At 38.6% G+C, this 24,197-nt stretch overlaps 1 protein-coding gene across 1 annotated transcript in view; it reads left to right on the top strand.

Moving 5' to 3' along the window:
• The window catches only part of mtor (mechanistic target of rapamycin kinase), a 243,218-nt gene that overhangs the window by 111,980 nt on the left and 107,041 nt on the right, over nucleotides 1-24,197 (top strand). The window contains exons 33-38 of the mRNA XM_082187716.1: nucleotides 2,956-3,033; nucleotides 3,402-3,509; nucleotides 4,350-4,475; nucleotides 5,518-5,649; nucleotides 17,666-17,781; nucleotides 21,276-21,393. Coding sequence (XP_082043842.1) covers nucleotides 2,956-3,033; nucleotides 3,402-3,509; nucleotides 4,350-4,475; nucleotides 5,518-5,649; nucleotides 17,666-17,781; nucleotides 21,276-21,393 — 678 coding nt within the window. The remainder of the gene's footprint in view (nucleotides 1-2,955; nucleotides 3,034-3,401; nucleotides 3,510-4,349; nucleotides 4,476-5,517; nucleotides 5,650-17,665; nucleotides 17,782-21,275; nucleotides 21,394-24,197) is intronic.

The raw sequence follows: 24,197 nt of genomic DNA, 5'->3' as shown, positions 1-24,197 counted from the left end.
CCTTTTTCCAAAATGAATGTGTGTGTGGGAGAGAGAGAGATGAGATCATACACATGGAGAGCATCACAGACACACTCATGTACTCTTTGTGTTCATCAATATTATCCTGTCATCCCACCTGCTCTATTACTCATGAGGCATTGTGACAAAGGTTATTTTAATGAAACACAGTTCCAGCATGACTCGAGTTTAATGCTGGAAAGGAAAGTAGCCATTCACAGGATGAGATCCAGATTACACTGTGCTTCTGGTCAGAGCAGGTCATTTTGGTTAGTAGAGCTGCATGATATATTGAAATGATCAAAATATCACCAATGTGCATATCTCAATATGCATATCACAAGGTCTTTTTCGATAACACAATCATTTTAATACTTCAAAAAGTTGTTTATGGTGATAGATAGCAGAAAAAAACGTGTGAGCATGCACAAAAGATCAAAGCCTGCACATACTATGTGGCGAAAATGAAATGCTTGTGTACCTGCGGCAGCATCGTCTTAAAAATTCTAACACATTGTTTCTAGTCAAGTCACCTTTATTTATATAGCGCTTTATACTGTACAGATTGTTTCAACGCAGATTTTCATTAATAAACACAGAAAGTAATGATCAATGATGCAAACTGAATTCATTTATGCTGTAAAGCAGCTCTAAAAAAAAATAAGACAGTAGTGTCATTGTTCAGTAGTCTGAAGTCAGTTCAGTGTTGATTCAGTTGTTCAATGGCTGCGTAAAGTTTTATCTAAGTAATGGTAAAATTTTCTTGTCTATAAAGATGAAGTCAATCCTGGAATAGATCTGACGAACTGATGAAAAAAAAAAGAATATTGCCGCGTGTTGGCTTTTTATATTTCCATGCGTCAAACATACCACAAGTTTGCAGAAACTCATTGACACATCAAGCTGATTTACAAAGTGCCCTGGAAGTGGCTTTGGATCGGTCCAGTACTGGGTGGAGTATACAATTAAAATCATCTCCTAAAATAAGTTGGCGACTTTCAACATCTGGAAAGTGCAAAGCGGTCACTGAAAATATTTACATTGTCCCAATTAGGTGCGTATATTTTGGCCAGCAACACTGGTTGGTTGAACAGTTTCCCTTAGACAATAACATAACAGCCCTCCATATCGGTAATCACCTTTGAATCTTCAAATGGCACATCTCTGTGAATTAATAAGGCTGTATCTTGACTTTTCCCAGTAAATTTTGAATTTAAAAACATTTAGTGTCTCTCACAAAGTCCATAGCCTGCTTTGGATCTTTAAAGCTTCGCCTCACTCCATCTTTCGCAGTGATTCTCAGCTCAGCAGGGTAGAACAGGCCGTAGCGTACACCCTCACAGCGTCTGAGTAGACCTCGTACCTCATTGAAGACTGCTCATTGTCTCATAAGTCATGACCTTTGGGTGTAGTCATGCTGAAGGTGTATTTTGTCTCCATCCGATATGACAGTCTTCCTCTCTGTGTGGTTTTCTTGAGTAATTACTCCCTCTCCTGAAAATAGTGACACTTCACTATATTCGCCCTTGCTGGTTGATCATCTCCTGGTCTTGATCTCAAAGTCCTGTGTGCCCGGTCCAGCTGGAATGACTCCTCAAGCAGCTCAGATATGAAGTCGGGTATATACTTTCCCTCCTCCCGTCTCTCCTTCACTCCCTTTATGCGTAAATTGCAGCATTGAGATTTCAGTTAATAGACAATGAGCTGACTTTGACAGGCATGGATAAGAACACACAAAGCCCTGGGTGCTGTAGCAAAAGAGAAAGGTTTTATAGAACTTCATAGTGGCACCACAACTTTTTTCTTACTTAACAAGAATAATGAGTGTTTTTTTTTTGTTTTGTTTTTTACTAATCTCTAATACAAAGAGTATGTTTGTAAATATCTAAATATTCCACATTAAAAGCATAAATACACCAGATATGAGGTCAAAGCAAACAGAAACAACAACAACTTTTTCGCAAAATTTACTTTAAATAGTTTTATTATTAGAAGGTCTTCTTTCTGGCCCAAGAAGAGAAGAAACATCAGCCCTGACTAGGGCTAAAATTCAGCCCATCCAGCCCACACGTTCCTCCATAAATGTTTTAGAAAAAATAAGAAACAAATAATAATAGATAGTTTTGAATATACTGTTTATTAGAACTGCACATATCTACACAGAAGAAAACGTCATAGCTTCATCCTTAATTCATTGGATCCAAGCTCATAAATTCTCCTTTAGTTGCCCTAATGAAAAGTTAACATAGCTCTTGCATAGCATCAGAGATTAACTGTAAGATCATGACACAGAAAAAAACAAAACATAGTTTTATAACAACAACAATAATAAAATTTATAATAAACTATGGTATAATGCAAAAACATCTTAAACGCATTAAGCTATAAAAACAACCTCTATAAAAGTGGCTTATATTGCCCAATATTTAATATAAAGCTAATAATAGGATCATTAATAATAAATGCCATAATGTCATATTTATACAGTAAGTACTGCATGGTATATTCTGTTGTTGTGTGGACAGAAAAGCTTGTAATTACCATTATGTAGAGTTTTACACTTCAACCCTCCAGTTCGTGTGGTCAGAGCTATTCTGTCTGGTTTCATCTAGGTTCATCTAATGTTCACATGTCATGTTGTGTTTGTGTCGAATTAAAATGGGTGAAGCAGCTTGTGCTGATTATCACAAAAGTGTCAGGCAAGTTTTCTTATTGTATGTCATACTTGTTTGCTTTGTCAGTGTCTTTGTGAGTTTTGGTTCTTTTGCTGTTATAGGCCCTTTAAAATCAGTCGAAGTGACTGTACTGCAGTCAACTGACTGAAATAAATGCAATGCAGCAACAGACCTACAGTACTTCATAGATGTACGTTTACTGAAAAAAACGCCTGTGACACAACTAGAATAAAACATTCAGCAATGGTATAATGTTGTGTGTTCATGTGATCGATTTCAGTGCATCGACAAAGCAAGAGATCTACTGGATGCTGAGCTCACTGCCATGGCTGGAGAGAGTTACAGTAGAGCATATGGGGTAAGAACATATACCTCAGTCTTAATTCAATAGATTTTTTTAGGCTTAAGTCAAATGATCATTCAACTCAAAAAAGATTTTCTTTTTAATTGCCATAAACTGCTTTGATAAGAATGTTGTTCAGGATGTGAGGTAAAGTCGAGACCATTTCAGGAAAGACTATTACATAGTAAGACTATTACATTATTTCAGCTTAATGAAAACACACACACCATCTCACATTAGGTGAGATAATGGAACTTAATTTCTAATCTATGATTTATTTATTTTTTTCCTTATCTCTCTCTCTCTCTCTCTCTCTCTCTCTCTCTCTCTCTCTCTCTCTCTCTCTCTCTCTCTCTCTCTCTCTCTCTCTCTCTCTCCTATAGGCCATGGTGTCATGTCAGATGCTGTCTGAGTTAGAGGAGGTGATCCAGTATAAACTGGTTCCTGAAAGGAGGGACATCATCAGGGAAACGTGGTGGGAGAGGCTGCAGGTAACAGCAGTGTTATTCCCTCCATCCTTGTCAAGTCAAGTCACCTTTATTTATAGCGCTTTACACAATACAGATTGTTTCAAACAATGCAGCTTTACAGTGATAACAGGAAAATGATTCAATGATGCAAACTAGGGATGCACCGATACCACTTTTTCCAGAACGAGTCTGATATTGATTCTTTTATTTTTTGTGCTTGCCGATACTGAGTACCGATACCTGTGTTTTCATTGCATTTAAAATTTTTACAAATATTGGACAGAGAAACCAAAATAATATCCATACTGTTACACATGTTTGAAAGTTTAAAAGAATTATTTGTAATTTAATCATTTTTTCAAGAGATTTATTCAAAATCGCTGATTCGTCCAGTAATAAAACAAGTGAAGTAATTTTTTTTTTTTTTTTTATAAATTATTCATTCAAATCATTTAAACACTTTTAAATAGACTGCACCAATTAACATTTTGTCAGAACCTCTAGTAAATTACATGTATTTATTTTGTTTAGTTATCTGTCGTGGGAGAATCGCGATCTCTATCAGAATCGTGCAGCTCTAATCTCAGCTTTCAGCTTTACCAAACCCTAAATGTAATTTGTAGAAGCAGCTTATTCTGGCCAAAGACTGCCCACTTTATAACCTCAACACTAACCCATACAAAAAGGCTTCATCTCTCTGTCAACAAATTGTCTTAAATTTGAAGGCAAACACACCATTTTTAGAGCTGTCAGCTGCTCTTTACCAATTTCATTTAATCAAAAGTCTAAACTAACCAATTCAAGTTTCAGAGTAGTTTATAAATGTAAGTGCTAAAAATTTTTAAAAAAAAAATTTTTCAGGGGTGCCAGCGTATTGTGGAGGACTGGCAGAGGATCTTGATGGTGCGCTCCCTGGTCATTAGTCCACATGAGGACATGAGGACGTGGTTGAAGTATGCTAGCCTCTGTGGAAAAAGTGGAAGACTAGTAAGAACAACAGTGTCACCATCCAATCACACGCTTAGAACTGAACTCATTATGTAACACATAAAACATCATTGCTCAAAGCTCAAATTCACAAAAGAAAAAACTTAGTTGTGGACGTTTTAAATGTCTTCCAAAATGTGGCACAGTGTTTAGAACCTAGAGCTAAAATGAAACCTGTACACAAAATGTATGTTTGTATTGTACCTATGTGTATGCCTACGTTTGTCATGTCTCATGTTTAAATAAATACTGACTATCCTGAGCTTTGATGTGAAAGTTTGCCAACAAGGAAATATACATTTACAGTAATATGCCCCTATAAACCATGGTTTACAGTTATTTTAGAATAGCTAAAGGGGCTTTGTTAGGCACAACGTGAATCAGTTGGTTGCTACATAGACCTTGCAAGGTTTCATAAGGGAAACACACAGCAACAAAAATTACAAGGGGGCTTGAACTTCCACTTCACTTAGTTTGCGGATGTTTGCCATCTTATTTTTAACGTTACACCAGTTTAGAGACATAAGCATACACTTTGCTTTTTCATTTATTTATTTATTTATTTATTCGTCATCTGAACCCCCTTTGTCATGAAGTACCCCCCGTGATATTTTAAGTTAATTTAGCAACAATTTAGCATTTGCCCGTTCACGGTTCTGTGTGATGTCAGTTAATGGTCACATGACATGCAGGTAAACAAATAAATAAACAATAAAAAAAAAACTTTTTTAGTAAATATTTATTTGAATTGTTTTTATTTTAAATTATTTATTCATAATTTGGCAGCCCTATATATTTATTTGATTTTTTTTTTAAATCATGATTTAATTAACTACTTGCTTTTCATCAACTCGCAAAAACCCCTGCAGTTCCCACACAAATCTGTTTTAGAAACATCATAAATAAAAGTTTAAATATCATCATAAATAAAATTAACTTAAAATTAACAAAAACATAGTTTGGCAAATGGCAATAACACATTTTTAAAACCCTGATAAACTGTTAGTTTCTGAGATTTAATTTCAAATCTTGTGTTCCTCAGGCACTAGCCCATAAGACGCTTGTTCTCCTACTCGGTGTGGATCCCTCCAAACAGCTCGACCATCCCCTGCCCACCGCCCACCCTCATGTCACCTACGCTTATATGAAGTACATGTGGAAGAGCGCTCGCAAGGTAAACACTTGAATCAATCCCTCTGGGCAGTATTTCCAGTCATGTACAGTCAAGTACAGCTTCTGTCTGCTTGAATGTGCAAAAATCTCCAATAATAAATGTGCAATATCTGGAGGAAGCCATCTATTAGCATTCCCATTCATCTTAAAAGCAGTTGCTTATCTAGCAAATTCTGTCCTGGAAATACATGACTTGCGTGCTGCAATCTTAGCTCATGGGGACTACAGACTACTCATAGGAGACATAAATGCTATTCACTAATCCGATTCTGGTGTCACAGGAAAAGTATGTCATGACACAATGCTAATTGCCGTTTTCCCTGGTGAAAAATCTATATAACATAAATGTTTACAATTTACATTTTTTGCAAACAATTTAATCAGAATTAGAGCTCATACTGCCACGAGCCTCATACTGTCAAGGACCATCAATATATAAAAATAATTAGGGAATCATCAAAATGAAAAACTAATAGCTAATAGCAAAACTACTTAAATCTGCACCTCCCTAGTGAGAAACGTCATGTAGCTTTTAAGTTGCTAAACTATTTTACTGATAAAATCGTCAGAGCAGCGTTGACGCACGTGTGTGTCCATACTGTATGTGTGTGTGTGTGTGTTTGAGTGGCAGAGAGAGGTAAAGAAAGAGATTATGTGCTTTTCCGTATTAACTAATAAATGCATAATACATAGTAACACGGAATTTTGTGGTAAAAAACGTGGAAATAATTTGTAGTTTTTATCCTATTTTTTACTATGTTTATTTGCTTGGTCAGAGTCATTATGGGTTTTGATTATTTTGTTGTAGGCTGTAAAGACGTTTGAAAGAACTGAAATCATTTGACGAAGTGATATGGAACTTTAATGCGGTCAAGACTTGCCTGGAACTACTTTAGCCATGCGTTTCCCTGAAAATAATTGCACACCTTAGAACGTCCGTCAACCAATCAGAATCAAGCATTCAACAGCCCGTAGTATAATAATATATAATGTACGTACTATAATATACTGATGGTAACAAGGTCGCACTGTTGAGGTGCTACCAAGTAAAAAGTAAAATTTCAAGCCCTGTATTCATTGTAAAGACTGGGATGTCATAACAACACACACTAATGCAATGTTCATAAAATAAGATGAAGTAGATCAATTTAGCAGTTTGTGGAATACAGGGATTTTTTATTATAAAAGATGTCAAATAGATATTTTCTATTACGTTAGGCGATATGTGTTAGAGGTTAAGACAAAATCATGTGAAATTTATGAATTCCATTTAGTTTGTCAAAAGAAAACTGCTTAATTGAACAGGACTGTAGTGAGTTTTGGGAAATTCCTGCCTTGCCAACAACATTCCATGTGCCTAACATAGCATTTTAAATAAGATCAATGGAAGCATTCCATCAAGAGAGGAAGACTGACTCACAAAACCTTCACAAAAGTACAGTTGTTTCTTAAAAACATCCTTGTTTTTTAACAGAAAACAAATCTACTGGCTGTGATGAATGTAACAAGATGAGTGGAAAGATCGTGTGGCTTTACATTCATCTTTTCAGCTTCCCAGTCTTTTTGTTTCTTTACTCTACTACACTGTAAAGAGCTGTTGCCTTTTGTTTAAAGGGATAGTTCGGCTAACCCGGACGTCGAGGTCACTTCCGTGATTTGGGAAAATCCCGTTTTATGGAAAGTAATGCATGGTTACTTTCTGGCCTGGGCTTGCTTGTTTGTTTTTTAATAACAAAATAAAAGAAAGTTCTATTTTTGCCAAACGTAAAGTCCCTTTCATTCCAAAAGTAAAATAAATAAACCTCAGGCAGAAGGAAATGCAAGTTCACATCTGTACAGTACAGGGCGCAGCTTAAACCATTTTTCTGGATTAAAGCAACATTCTGGATTGCAGAAGAATAGGATGCAGGAGAAGTTCGACTCTTACTTCAGCAATAAAAAAAAATACAAATAAACACAAATGTGATGTTTATCTAAAATCATTTTTGCTTATTCATATGGTTGAATTGGATTTATAGGATCATCAAAGGTCTGCAGCAAAGACATTGGTTAATAAAATAAGACTAAAAACATAAAGTATACTTGTGTTATTTAACATAGATCATTTACATTTATGTAAACCTGCAATAATTAAAGCATTTCACTGTCTTTATTTCTTTTGAGGAATAATGAATCTGTTTTGTGCAAGTGAGATGAGTAAATGCATGCTCACATTTAGTCTAGAACTACAATGACCATCATGTTGACACAGTGTACACAATGCCTCTGTACATTTACTCCTGACTTCTAGTAACTTGCGTTAATTATTTGAAATAGTAACTCGTATATTTTGTTGTAAATTTAGAAGTAATGCATTACTTTACTGGTTACTTGAAAAAAGTAATTGATTACATAACTCAAGTTTCTTGTAATGCATTACCCCCAATTCGGTGGTGTAAAGTAACAAATACTTTGTTACTATGTAGCTTTTTTCCAGAGGTGGGAAGTAACATTTACTCTGTTACATTTACTTGAGTATTATTTTTTGGAAAAATTAAATTTTTAAGAGTGGATTTAAATGTGGGTACTTTTACTTTAACCCTCTGGAGTCTGAGCGTTTTTTTGGGCCCTGGGGGTGTTCTGACATGCTCTGACATTTGTGCTTTTTTCAGTTGCTTATAAACATATTAATGGCAAAGGTGTAAATTCACTCTATATAGCACAAACAGGACTACAATAATATGTGAGCCACATGTATGTACATGTTTTCATTTTTGAGAGAATAATGTTTATGCGTGGATATCGAAAAAACTAAAAATTTAAGTTTTTGAAATAAGGCCACAAAACACATACTAAATATGTGGCAATAAGACTTTTGACTAATGGATGTCCTCGCCTAGAGTTTTTTCTTCAAAATTATGTGAAAATAGTCTTGCTTTATCGTTCACATAAAACCATACATTGATTTAAATTGATGTAAAACAGGTTTTGCTTGGAAAGCCAATATGCGAGGGGGCGTGAACGAGGAGTGGTTTACACCTTAGAATACACCCACTCTGCATAATTAGCCATTCATTCAGGTGTGACACTGACTGAGCCACAATGCAAGGACAAAAGATATATTTAGAAGAAGACTTATATTGACCATTTAAGATTTTGCTTACATCTATCTTGTAAATATGTTTTGCTATTTTATTAAAACGGTTACAATTACAACAATAATTACAATTTCAACAATATTTCAAGTGTACTCTTTCTTTGTAAAAAAAAAAAAGATTATAGGCCTACATTTTATCTATGTATTCATTAGTTTGAATATAGCCAACATTGGAACAGCTAACATCTTAGTTGATGACTTTATTTTTGACAAAAATAGTATTTTATATATAGAAATTGCTAAACAAAAGCTTATTTGATGTGGCAGTATATTCTACAGTAAAAACTGTACCCAAATCTAGTCAACAAAATGTTGTCTTTCATATTTCGTCTGACTGTAACGTTGTTTTCATGAAATATTAGGGCATATTGTTAATTTGCAGTTTAATACGTTGCTTATACAAATAGCCTACATTTTATTTCAACATTCAGTCGATTTTTTACTCATCTCAGTATAGCAATACAGTTTGCTAAAACATCATCATTCATTCACACACGCGATTTAAATTTAAACTGTCTTTGCCAGCTGTGGTAAACAGCGCGCATCTCTGCCGTTTATTCATTCATAAACAGAAACCCACGTGAAGAAATTCACGTGAGAAGGAAAAAACTTACTAGTATTCCTCAGCTCGCTCCTCGATATACCCGCACTTCTGAGGGACATTTTCCATTAGTAGCCTATTATTCCTCACAGCGCTGCAAGACGGTGTAAACAAGTAATGATCTAAATAAACTTGTGTGTTTTCTCGAGCTGATGGGGGCGTTCACAGGATTGCCTCAACCATTTGCGTTTGAATAGCGCGCGCTCTCCGTGGGCGGAGTCACATTACATCTGAATTAGCTATAATTAGGTCGACTGGAATCGCTCTCTTTTAATACAGATTTCACAAGATGAGAATATTTGTTTTTTATATAAATTACTTCATTTAAAAGAAGAGAATTCAAGCTTCATGCCTGTGTGTCTGTATGCCTGTTTGACTGAGTATTCGCTCAGTTATTGTTCATTTTCGGACGCGTTTCAGAATGGACTTCACTGGCAGAGAGAAGGCAGAACTCGCTTCGTGTTTATTTTTCTTTATTTGGCAAAAAGCACAACACTTTGTTTTTATTGTGAGTATACACAAAAATAATACACATTTAACAGAATCGATTGATGTATGAAACTCCTATGGAAAATCAAAGTCAACAGAGTATTTATGAGTTTCTTTTACACTAATAAAAAAAAAGCGAGCTGGTATCGCCGGCGATACCGTAGACCTCAGGGGGTTAACTCGAGTACATTTCTAATGAAAAAACTGGACTTTTACTTTGTTGCGTTCGGCGACGTTCCTCTCATTACTTAATTTTAATGCAGTGCATGTCAAAAAATTCATAGTTTATTATGTCTCTTTTTTTCTGGGGCATGAGCGATTCCCCGTTCATAAACGAATCGCTCTTTTGCGTCAATTCTGTTCAAAGACTTTATCCAACAAGTTGGCAAAGGGTCCAATTTTTTCCGCAAATCAGTTTGAATTATTTGTTCAGTTTCCTGCACGTACTGAATCGTCTGAAGCTGTTTCTAACAGTATATTTAAGAATATCAAGAGCGTTAGATGAAGTGGCCGTGGAGCTACTATCAATTGAAAGCAAATCTGCAAATGTATCCTTTTGTTTTCCAGCGATGAAGATCTTTATTAGTTGAACATCTGTGAATGATATCACAGGTATAGCTACATTCGATTTTATTTCATAAAAGTAATACATTTTACAACCAAACATATTATTACATTAATACACGATATACTACTACTACTACAAAGTAAGACATTTAACAGTTTTTTGGACATTTACCTTAATTTATACATTACATAAGCTACCATTGTTCACAGAGTATGAAATGAACACCCGCCAACGTCATTAATTTGTGGATATTGCACAGTGGCAGGCTTCATCATTCATCTTGAAAAGGAATGCCAGTTCACCAGTTTATACGCGCCTGCAGAAATATACATTTGATTATATTTTGGAGATCAGACGGAAGAACGCCCATCAATGTGTATTTGATCATTGTTTGTGTTCAGATGTTCAGCACATGTGAAGAGTTTTCATTCTTTCTTCTCCGTGTCAGTTGTTCCCTTTACATTTATTTGAAAGTGAAACTCTGCAGGTTAAACTCTGCAAATATCTATCTAAATAATAACATGCTACTGTGTTGTTGTTATTTTTATATATATATATAATATATATATATATATATATATATATATATATATATATATATATATATATACGTATAGCATTTATTCAAACGAATAGTATAATATCCAAATGCTTTCCGCTTTTTAGGGGGACAAGGCAGGGGTGCCATCTGTCTCCTCTGCTTTTTGATGTTGCTATTGAACCCCTTGCAATTATGCTAAGGAATACAGCGGAATTTGGCTGGAATTCACTGAGAGAAACACGTTCACAAGCTTCTGCTTTATGCGGACGATCTCCTCCTCTTTCTGTCCAATCCACATTCCTCTATACCGATTGCTCTTACAATTATTTCCAATTTTGGGAGTGTTTCAGGATATCAAATTAATTTAACAAAGAGTCTTCTTTTCCCCATTAATGAAAGAGCACATCAAATGTCATTCCAATCTTTTCCATTTTCAGTAAGCCTTGACAAATTTCTCTATTCAGGTGTGAAGGTAACTCGCAGGTATAAGGATCTATTCAACAGTAATTTTAAAACAGCATTTGATAAGGCCAAGCGTGACTTGGTACGGTGGTCAACTCTACCCTTATCTTTGGCTGGGAGGGTCAATTCCATTAAAATGACAATTTTACCAAGGTTTTTATTTTTATTTCAGACAGTGCCAGTCTTCATTCCCAAATAATTTTTCAAGGATTTGAGTAGTTGTATTTCTACGTTTATTTGGGATAAAAATATTCACCGCATAAGAAAAGAATATCTGGAAAGGAAGAAGGAGGATTGTGGATTGGCAATGCCGAATTTCTTGCATTACTACTGGGCAGCTAACCTTCATAAACTGACATTTTGGCTCTCTGATATGTTGAGTGAGGAAGCTCCAGTTTGGTTACTTATGGAACAGCTTTTATAGCTGTTTTGCATGCGTGTGACCCAGTATCATTATGCTCACTGCTCTGTGCTCCAATACCCTTGAGCAAACGCTATTCTAGGAATAACCCAATTATTCGCGGATCACTCAATATGGTCGCAGTTCAGACTTCACTTCAACAGTAAACAAGCGTTGCCCTCAGCCCCCATCTTGTCGAACCCTATGTTTCCTCCATCTCTCATAGATTCAGCATTTCAGCGCTGGTCTAGAAATGGAGTCAAGTGTGTTAAGGACCTTTTTAAAGATGGTGTGTTTATTTAATTCCAGCAACTAAGAAGAGATTTTGCGATCCCTCAGTCCAATTTCTTTAGGTATCTACAGGTCCGTAGTTTCATCAAAAAACATTTCTCTCCTTCTTTGAACAAGCCAGAGGGTGGCTGGATTGATGAGCTGTTAAATATGGACTCTTCTCTTAGTGGTATGGTGTCTATCATATATGAGAACATCCAAAGAATCGCTTCCCCATCTCTTGATCGTTTAAAGAGGCAGTGGGAGGAGGAGCTGAGAACAGAAATATCAGATTTCATCTTCGGTATGCATTATACCGAATGCATTATTAAATGCATTTTGCAATTTAAGGTACTTCACAGGCTCCATCTTTCTAGGAGCAAGCTGGCTAAAATGTATACAGGGTCAGGTGCAACATGCCCCAGATGTAGTCTGGAACCAGCAGACCTGAGTCACATGTTCTGGGGATGCCCCAGATTAATAAAATTCTGGACAAACATTTTCAGAACGTTTTCATTTATATGCAACAAAGATCTTGATCCTTATCATCTGACTTCCATCTTTGGAATAGTGCCAGAAGAAATGCAGCTAACAGCCAATCAAATAGAGCTCATAGCTTTCTCCACATTATTGGCTAGACGCCTGGTTCTTCTCAGTTGGAAAAAGGCAATGCCACCATCTTACAAACGCTGGGTGACAGAGGTGATGTTGTGTCTCAAACTTGAGCATCTTAAATATACTATCCGAGGTTCCTCTGCAAAGTTTTATGGGGTCTGGCAGCCCTTTTTATCTTATTTTGAATCTACATTGGCCAGTATAGTATAATCATTACTATTATTATATTAATTTTTTTATTATTTTTTTTTTATGTATACCCACACCCTTTTCCCTTTGCTGTAGGGGTGTGTATGTTTATGTGTTAGGATGTGAATAAGTATGTAGTTCTAGAATTAATGTTGTATGTGTTTCTGTGTGGTAGTGATTGTTGCAAAAAAGGAAATCAAAAAATCAATAAAAATATTTGTATAATAAAAATCTGTTTGAATGTCTGCTGAGGAATATCTTTGTCTAATAGTATCCTTTTAACAATTACGGGAATTTCCCATGACAGCACTAGTCTATGCAGTTGTCAGTTAAAATATAAAGTTGTCGTCAAATTAAAAATATAAATTTTGTCAAGTTATGAAACTTAACTTTTTTCCTTAGTCAAATCAATTTGCTCTGGAATAAGTAAGAAGAAAAAAAAAGATCCGCACACGAATATAGGCCAAAAAAGCCCACAGGATTTTATTGTCCAGAGGCCACAAATAAAGTGCAAAAAGTCCTCCTCTGGAAAAGCAACCTAGGATCTTTTTGTGAATCTGCCTGAGGCAAACTTTCGTTTAAAAGCATAATTAGGATGAATGGGAGTGTTTGGGACACTACTATGATAGCATCAAAATCGCTATTTTTAAAACACTAAGAAGGCTCGACACAACATGAAACTTTGCTCTAAGTATCACCAGGGGCTCTACACATGAACTCGAGCATTGAGAACATTGTTTGTGTACACAGAGTTTACTAAAAAGAAAGGTTTTGAACAACTCACTGTAGCTGTTGTTGTTTCCGGCCGCCTGCATTTTGTCAGTCAAAAATAGTTGATCTCCAAATGCAAATTAACTAAACTCCATAGGAGGAAATGTCATGAAGTTGTAATTTCAATGAAAAGCATGATAACTTAGCCACTTAATTTCACAACATGCTGAGCTTTGGGTAATCAAAATTACATTACTACTGTCCTTAATTGGCATCATGGGAATCTTGGTCAGCCGTCCAAGATTGTTGGGCTCAGCATGAGCAATAATAAGCACAGCCATCCCCCATCCCCCACCCATTTCAACATGACTCCTATTGTAACACGTCCAGGTTAGGCTATCTGTGCAACTCACAAGACCCCCTCCCCCCCTCCTATCCACTTACTAACTGACATAAGCCCCTTTCACACAGAGATTCCAGAAAATACACGGATAAAGTGACCCGAGATTTGACCCGGGTTCGTTTGATTTTGGTTCATTCACACTCCCAGTGATTTTCCGGAATCAGAGAGTGCGTTCACACACAACCCGTAAAAATCCCGTAAAGACACGTGACATTGATGTGACTTGTAATGTCTCAGCAGCGTCTTAAGTTTGCTTATGAGCTGCGATTTCTCTTTCGAGACACCACGCTTGTGCATTTTTTTCTCTGATTCGATCATAAACTTGCGCATTACGTACCGTTTCACAGCTGGCGAACGATCCCGGCTTCAGCGTCATCACTACGACATGGCATTATTAAGGCTTTTGTTCACACAGCGCGCGTACCGGGACTGTTACTAGGTCCCCAACCCGGCATCGATCCCGGCATCAATCCCGGGTCGTGTTTGCGTTCACACAGAAGGCACTCTGGCAATTTGCCGGCAATTTCCCGGATTCAAAGCGCTGTGTGAAAGGGGCTATAGTAGTAAAGGCAGACTTTTCAAATGCCATGCACAATTTCACTCCATGTACAGATCCGTGCAAAAACGTTACGACTTCGTGATTCAAAGACTATCAAACACACAAAGTTGAATGATGCACACATACCCCATCCCATTTCTAGAAGCTGTCGTTACTAACATTTCGATAGAATATAACCAAAAGTGCATTACATCCACCCTTTCTGTAGCAACTTGTAGGCCTACAGCTGTTTGAATAGCATTTTCCCTCAAAAACGATTTATTTGGTATTCCTTTTGTTGTAGGCACCATGAAGTCGCCATCGTCAAAGTGGTCACTACAAACTCTGTAGTCCTTCTGACTTAGCGTCTCGGTCGGAGGTTGATGTCTACTTGCAAAACAAGCAGCCACATATTTAGTATATCCCTTGTGCACCGAAACAGCAGTCGGTGAAAAGTTTCTGGGATGTTTCTTTTCATCTTCTCACACCCAGGCACAAAAACGAACCATCTTGATTTACGCAAAAAAAAGAAAGATGAACGCCTGTCTCTTGCAAGTCTCCTGCAAGGCTCCTGCATTTTTTCACGCGAGAATTTACGTCAACTAAGATTCCATTATTTAGACTGATATATTGAATGAAACCCCATTGTTTATTATTATTATTATTTGAATAAATATTGCCATGAGCTAAGTGGCTAAGTTATCATGCTTTTCATTGAAATTACAACTTCATGACATTTCCTCCTATGGAGTTAGTTCATTCGCATTCGGAGATCGACTATTTTTGACTGACAAAATGCCGGCGGCCGGAAACAACAACAGCTACAGTGAGTTGTTCAAAACCTTTCTTTTTAGTAAACTCTGTGTACACAAACAATGTTCTCATTGCTCGAGTTCATGTGTAGAGCCCCTGGTGATACTTAGAGCAAAGTTTCATGTTGTGTCGAGCCTTCTTAGTGTTTTGAAAATAGCTATTTTGATGCTATCATAGTAGTGCCCCTAGCACTCCCATTCAAAAGGCAATTTGACCAAAAACGAAAATACGGTCAATCTTAAAAGTGGCATTTCCATCCTAATTATGTTTTTAAATGAAAGTTGGCCTCGGCTAGATTCACAAAAAAAACCTAGGTTGCATTTTGGCAAGAGTTACGCTTTAATAAGACCAAAGATATGCCCGTCTATTGTTTGATATACCCAAAACAAATGATATCTCATGTGTATAATCTAAATAAGAGATAGTTTACCATATCAAATTCCCGAAGGACTGGCCAAGATAATACCGTTCTCGGCAGGTACATGAGCTTTCAAATAGTTCAAACAGCCATTATGTTTATGTACAGTATTAATCGCATATTTGAGGTCTAAACAACTACATTCTCACCTAAAAACGATAACTAGAATATTGCATGGCTTGAAAAGGCTTCTTAGCTAATCAGAATAGGACCTAACTAACTTATTTTAATTTAAGAATAATGCAGTTTAGAATCAATAGATGGGAGTTCAGTCCACACCACATGACAATGTTGTAAGGACATTTCAAGCAATTACAATATTTTGACACACTATGTCTGCTAATTAGGCTCCTATATAAATGTAACTAAACTTAAATATCTCCACATAAACAAATGTAAGTAATAGCAGGAGATCAAGGCAAGCTCTCCCTCTTCTTAACTTAAGCTTGAAAATGCTTGCTTCTTGTTGGGGTTCTGATTAGCAAGATTTTCAAGGAATGTTACACCTCAGGAAATGTTTAAAGAACTACAACACAATTTGAATAGGCAAGTTTGTTGATTGAAAAAAAAAAGTGTGCTTTTGGCTGTTCTGCCAAATGGTGAAAATTTAAAGGGGTGGTTCAGGATTTTCGACATCGGACCTCATTTTCAAGTGAGCCTAGTTGTTATTCATCAGTGGAGACAGATTTCAAAAAAATTCATCCAGTCCTTACTTTTGGATAGTTCGCCGGTGCTAGGCTAGCGCAAGTCAACGGTGCACGTTAGCCTGCCATTACAAACAGTTTTACCCACTCCACAGTACACCAAAAGCAAATAAATTATAGCGCCAGACTATCGATGTAAATGTCTGTTTAGAGAATAATGTTAGAAATCAAAGTACTCTTGCATCTCAGGCAAAAGTCTCATCATCATCGGCAGGTAAATACACTTGCGTGATTGTTTTATGGACTGGCTCTCTCGGTTTCCTAGGTAACCAAATATAACTCCGCCGCTGCTGTAGACTGCTTATAAATACAGGGAACAAATTATAACTAATGCAATGTGATGAAAGGGTAGTTTGATTTCTAACATTATTCTCTCAACAGACATTTACATCGATAGTCTGGCGTTATAATTTATTTGCTTTTGGTGAACTGTGGAGAGGGTAAAACTGTTTTTAATGGCAGGCTAACGTGCACCGTTGACTCGCGCTAGCCTAGCACCGGCGAACTATCCAAAAGTAAGGACTGGATGATTTTTTTTGAAAACTGTCTCCACTGATGAATAACAACCAGGCTCACTTGAAAATGAGGTCCGATGTCGAAAATCCTGAACCACCCCTTTAAGAGGAAAAATCTTAGCTTTTAAAGACAGTATGATGACGTCACGTCAATGTCCCATAATACAGTTTATGTTATGTCTGTGAGAGTCTATGCAAGTGCCAGGCACTGAAAATCCCAGACCAAACCAGAGAGCCAGTTCCTGCATGCAGCGCAGCATTGTGTTAAAAATTCTTTGCATACACATCAGCCTCATTGAAATATTCCTGTAAAGATATGAGAAACAAATACACAAAATTACTAAAACATATTGAATTGTGAATTGCAAAAACACAATTGACTAGTTGTTTATTGTTGAATGAGCTAAACTATTTTTATATTGAATGTTTATTACTCAAGTAAAATACTGTATCTACATAATGCAATTGCCAGCCAATGCATGTATGTGGATAAGTCTCTAGAAAATCAGCTGCTGAGGCATAGTGGTTAATGCTCATGGCTGGAAACTAGCAAGTTGCTGGTTTGAGCATGATCCATCACTGTTTTTCCAGGGATTTACTTGCATGATATATTCAGGCATTTGTTCTATCTGCATCTCCCTCAGATTGATGCATTCCAGCATATGCAGCACTTTGTGCAGGGAATGCAACAGCAAGCACAACACGCCATCGCAGCCGATGACCAGCAGCACAAACTGGAGCTGCACAAACTAATGGCACGGTAAGTACAACTCACAACCATATCTTAAACCTTTTTTAAACATACAAAACGTATTTAATAGCAAATATAACTTAATCAAAACTTAAAAATCATTTGTTTATTTTAGTCTATTCTTGTAATTGAATTATAATTAAACTATTTTGATTTTGAGATTATTGTATAAAATACATTCTTTAAACAAAATTGGAAGAGAAGAAATTAAACAATACATTTCAATGTTACAATGTATTTTGCACGGTGCACCTGTTACTAACATTGCTTGACGGAGAGCGCGAGAGAGACAAAGTGTTGCATGCGATTGGTTGCTGATCGTTCACTCATCACACACGGATCAATTAGATTAAAACTAAATTGTATATGTAGCCTAAAAATATGAACTGTTATATGGATTAGGAATACAGTATCATGTGGTTCCCTACATTATTACAGAAAAATCTCATGTGATTACTGCACTGCTAGCCTGGGTTTCCCCATGCTGCCTTGAGCGCAACGAGATTTTATTCACGCTGCTAGGCAGCCTGGACACCATGGACCAGATTTTCCCCTCAAAAAGGGATCCAATCACAGAACGGGGAGGGAGCAGCAAGATGATGACGACATTTATGCGACACACCGAAGCAGTTTGTTTATATCTATGGATCCAACATGGCATCAGACGCGAAGTTACCTTTCGATGCAGCCTTAGATAGTGTTCTAAGTAGTTTAGAACGCAAGTTTATTTCGTCGTCTTCCTCGTCGAATTTCTGCCGCTCTACATACGTCATCTGGTATAATTGAAACGATTGGCTATGAGCTACGTACAGGCGCATTTGATAGACATTCGTAGCGCCCAATAAACGGCTCTGGGCATTCGTAAACCACGCCTCAAATACGAGAAAATGAACATATGGTTCCCAGACCACGTCTCAATGAGATGTGGTCTGACGTTAGCCAGGCTAGCACTCTGCACTGGAGCAGCTCTAAATGTGAGCTGTAGATGAAATACGATAGAGCAATGAACAGTGAAAGTGACAAACTCATTCAATACATATTAACAGGCATAATTAAGCATGAAAACAACTGAAGGAAATATCTATTTGTTAAACGTATTAAGCCAACTAATATGATTCATATTCTTTTGGTTTTTCTACCCAATATAAAAAAAAATATATATATATGAAGAGTTCAGATGCAAAAGCCTCTAAGAGCCATCTGAAATTTTCTTCTAGAATGATCATTTTTATCAAGCTCGTATATTTAAGTTCAATAATTTCACTTAAATGGCAATGCAAATTACCTATTAATTGTCATTTAAGTGAAATTACTTAACTTAAATATACAAGCTTGATAAAAATGATCATTCTAGAAGAAAATTTCAGATGGCTCTTAGAGGCTTTTGCATCTGAACTCTTCATATATATATATATATATATATATATATATATATACAGTATATATTTAAATTATATAATTATATTTAAATAAAATATACAAAATGTATATATATATATATATATATATATATATATATATATATATATATATATTAATTTTGTATATTTTATTTATTTTACAGTATATAGCAACATTAGCCAATTGTTTTTAAATCGAGACCCAACAACTCAGCTGAGCTTTCCAAGCTTCAGGCACAGACGACACTGGTTTGCAGCTCAGAAACATCCCGAGCATAGAAATAGAAGAATGAAAAAGAATATACAGCCAGAGGACAGTCTCTCTGTAAAAGCAAACATCACACAATTCTAGTGGATCGTAAGTAATGATTGAGAGGGATTGTTTTTGTCTAATAAAGTCCATACTTTATTTTTTGGGATAATCCTGCTCAGTGCACCTTTAAGCAGCAACTTTACAGAAAAGTTTGATGTTAACATTTAAGCTAACAATGTGATGCTCACTCTAGTAAACACAAAAACTATTTGCACACTCAATTACAAATTGTCCATTTTTTCAATATTTTTTTGCAATAATTTTTGCAATACTTTTCTTTATTGAATGAAATGTATGTTTTTAATGTCTGCATTTCTATTTAGTTAGTAGCATGGTTGCTAAGCTAATGTCACAAAAAATTGGGTATAATATTCAATTATTGATTCTTCTAACTACTGTGTGAAACATAAGTACATTTGTAGTTGATTTCAGCCCACATTTTTAAAATGGATGGTGGATAGCTCTCTACAGGATTTGACAATAAATATGAAAAGGACCTTAAGATAAATGCTTAAGATAAATAAAGTTTTGAGCTGCAGATCATATCTTCAAATTAATTTGAAATTTACATTCAGTTGAAGTCATTCATACACACATACAGAACAAATACACTCACCTAAAGGATTATTAGGAACACCTGTTCAATTTCTCATTAATGCAATTATCCTGATAAAAAATCACGGGTCTAACAGTTTTGGTCGTACAGTGTGTGGTGCGCAGCCACACGGCAAAATCAACACATCACACACGAACCGATTTGACTCCCGAGCATTCCCAGATCAGACGGGAAATCGCGCAAAATACCTCGAGATCAAACGTGACTTCAGAGTAAACAATCATGGCGGACGAAGAGGATACAGTGGCAATAGTTTGTAGTTTGTTTTTAACCGAAAAAAAACGTTATCAAAAGAAAAGGCGATGATCTCTGACGTCCACCGGACTTTCTGGTGCGCGATGCCGCCGGCTGTTTTGATTATATTTCCCAGTGTTTCCTCGCCGCCTCGTCACCTCGCTTTCTGATTGGCTACACTCCACAGTCCACTGGCTGCGTGCTCGGGGGACACCACACACGAGAAGAAATCGGGCCAAATAAATCCAACATGTTGGATATCCCCGATTTGAGATCGGAGCGGTCCCGACGTCCTTCCGAGCAGACGAGAGCAGCCTTAACACACCACACACGGCAGGAATATCTGATCAGATTATTTCACGATAATCGGAGCATCCTTAAGATTGTCGGAAGGGGTGAATCGGGGCTAAAATCGGCCTAATTATCCTGCCGTGTGAACCAGGCTTAAGTTGTAAGACTAGTCTTAACCGTTTATGCAACCGGCCCCAATTGTGTTCGGTTGAAAGAAGAAAGTCATATACACCTAGAATGACTTGAGGGTGAGTAAATTATGGGATAATTTTCATTTTTGGCTGAACTATTCCTTTAATGCAGTGACATTCATTGCTTTCTCAGATCAGCTTGGGCTGAATTATCACTTTGAAAATGTATTCTTCCATTGATTTCTGAAGATGTTCTGAAAACTACTACCTCTGTATCTGAAAAGCTCCATATTTTCATCACCACATCGGTAACGAGTGAGTCACTTTATTTTAAATCGGAAGTAAATCTCAAAGCACAGTGCAAGAAGTCAATTCAGGGCTGAACAAATAAATTGCTTAAAAACAGTTGATGTGTTTTAAACTCTGAGGAAGTTTCCTGGCAGTCTGGCCTCCTTGCCTACATAGCCATCAAATTCCGTCCAGTTAAAGCAGTGTGCATGTGTTTCTCCTCTGTTCAGGTGTTTTCTGAAGCTGGGGGAGTGGCAGCTCAGCCTTCAGGGTATCAATGAGAGTACCATCCCTAAAGTCTTACAATATTACAGTCACTCAACGGAGCATGATCGCAATTGGTACAAGGTACGTCAACCTTACAAACTTTAAATGTATGTGGATAAATCTCATGAAACCTTTCAAGAACATGTCCACGTTGTCACCCAAAAATCTGATTCTCATTGATCCTCATTAGATGTTTATGATATCATGATTTAAATAAAACAGTTTGGGACCACAAATACAAATTCAATAACAATGTAGGACTTAGCAATTTTAGGAAACATTTAAAACAATGAAAATAATTATTTAGTAATTGTATGGACATTGTCAGTCGGTTTTTGCTTGGCCAGTGAAAATAGCAACAAACAAAAAAACAAAGCAGGATTTTACCTTAATGCATCCCTGAGCAGCACAGTAGTGTGTTTCTCTTCTGATTGAATCAGTGTTTTTGAGCAAATAGGGTGAAGAAACATGAGAAAACATTTTCACACTCGAAGAGGCCAGTTAAAAAAATGTATGCATTTTAGACACCCCAGTCTGTAGGACAGTACGTTTTTCCTCTTTTGTAGGAGTGGTCGGTATTGACCAAAATATTATATCACAATATGAGTACCGGTAGTTCTCTTACGAGAGGTCTCTCGTACTGCGTAAGATATCTTACGCTAGGGGAAAATCCTTTTCCGCGAGATATTGAAGCCAAAAATTATCCTTAATTTTGTAATAATGCAAAACGCGTTGCAGCAGCAATGCAGACATAGGCGAGACAGCGGCGTCGCGCTGTAAAAAGCGCCGTGCCCAGCGGGCCCCGGAACCCTCCCTCAGCCACCAAAGCTCGCCGGTTCGCCCGCTTGCTTCCCCGGCTTCGTCTGTCTCGCTTCCTGACGGACAGCGGCCGCCGTCTGCCGCCGCTTCCGTTGACATCGCGGATGAGGAAGCCCTGCTGGGAGAGGATGATTCCTGCTCTATCCTGGCGTCAGGCAGTGAGGATTGGGCGGGCTCTGAGGACCCCGCACCCCCTGCCCGCACATCGTCAGGCAAGAGAGCTTCCATTGAGACGGAACTCATGCGAGTACTCGCACAGGCCGCGGCGAGCCTCGGCCTCGAGTGGTCTTCGCCTGAGCAGCCCGCTCACAACCGGCTGGATGGATTTTTCCTGCCTGGGGAGCGCGCTTCGCCTGCGTCCAGACCGGCGCCTTTTCTTCCTGAGTTACACGAAGAAGTCGCCAAGTCCTGGAACGCCCCCTATTCGGCTAGAGTGCGTCCTGCTGTTTCTTTGGCATTCTCCGCCGTTGACGATGCCAAGAACAAAGGATACCTTTCGCTGCCGCCGGTTGAAGAGGCGATAGCGGCCCACTTATGCCCGCCCTCCGCTGGACGGCGCGCTAAGCCGGCTCTACCCTCTAAAGCTTGCCGCACGACGTCAAGCCTGCTCCGCCGCGCTTTCTCCGCCGCCGGGTAAGCTGCGTCAGCGTTGCACACCATGGCAACGCTCCAGATCTTCCAGGCCGATCTCCTCCGTAAGCTGGATGAGGAAGGACCTGACGCGATCTGCGTGCCGGACTTAAGGAGTGCCACGGACCTCGCTCTCCGTGCTACTAAGTCCGCAGCACAAGCCATTGGACGGACTATGGCTTCTCTCACCGTGTCTGAGAGACATCTTTGGCTGACGCTCTCGGAAATGGCCGAGTCTGAACGCACCGCGTTCCTCGACGCCCCGCTTTCCGCCACAGGCCTCTTTGGATCCTCCGTCAAGGACTTCGCGGAGAGATTCGCAGAGGTACAGAAAGCGTCTCAGGCTATGAAGCACTTCCTCCCGAAGCGCTCCAGCTCTGCAGCAGGCCGTGCGAAACCGTCTGCTCAGAGCTCACAGCCACAGCCACCGTCCACTGCCTCCTCTTCACAGCGCCGCCAGGCCAGAAGCGCGAGAACGCGCTCCCGCTCATCCGGTCGCCGCCCCGCAGGACGTGGCTCGCGACCTAGGATCACGGTGAAGCCCGAGGCCCCGAAGTCGTCCTAGCACAGCTAGGAAAACGACGGTGTTCCAGTCCCGCTGCGGCCGGACTCACACCAAAGCTATTCGCTCGTCCAGTTCCAGCAAATGTGACTGTTCCAGTGTTTTCTGCAGCCAACAAGTCGGTTCTGTCACCCGCTTGCCTGCACACAAATGCCGTTTTCACGGCTACCCAGATAAATCCCCAAAAGAGTGTATTTTCTGGTGTCCCGGCCACGGCCGATGGTGTTTCATGTGTAGTAAGAATGCCCACTGCCCAGTGCCCATCCCTACACACAAGCACAGCCTGTCACACAGGGCTCGCGCACATAAAACCGACTCAGATCGGTTGCGTTTCAAACATGGTGAATGTGCCCACTACCCAGTGCCCACTAACACCACGTTATGCATGTCTCACGGTTTCTGTAAAAACGAAACCAACGTGCACTCGCTTCACTCAAGCGAACGATGTTTTCGGTGTGATAAATGTGCCCGCTGTCCCGCGCCCACATCCACACATAGACATGACAGTTCCCACGGGAACCGCCCAGCCCTCCCCCTCGCGGTTGACCACCGCAGAGGAGTCGAGCGCGGGCAATCTGCCCGCTGTTATCAGCGCGCCCCATGCCTCAAATGTCACGAGCGCCATGCTTGTGTTACAGCACGCCGAAGCTTCTCCACCGCTGAGCGAGCGGAGCGCGCTTCGTATTCAACCCCTAGCTATCCATGCAGACGCATGGGCAAAGCTACCCAGGGTTTCGAAGTGGGTGCTGAACATTATAGAAAGAGGCTATTCGCTGCAGTTTCGCCGACGCCCTCGCCGCTATGTGGCGCGCGTCGAGACCACGGTAAAAACAGAAGTAGCACATTTACTTCGAGCCGAAGTGACGAAACTATT

The sequence above is a fragment of the Leuciscus leuciscus genome (assembly GCF_965113295.1).
Source record: "Leuciscus leuciscus genome assembly, chromosome: 13".
NCBI classification, from domain to species: Eukaryota; Metazoa; Chordata; class Actinopteri; order Cypriniformes; family Leuciscidae; genus Leuciscus; species Leuciscus leuciscus.
Note: the sequence above shows the minus strand (reverse complement) of the source record. Positions and strands in the feature narration are given on the sequence as shown.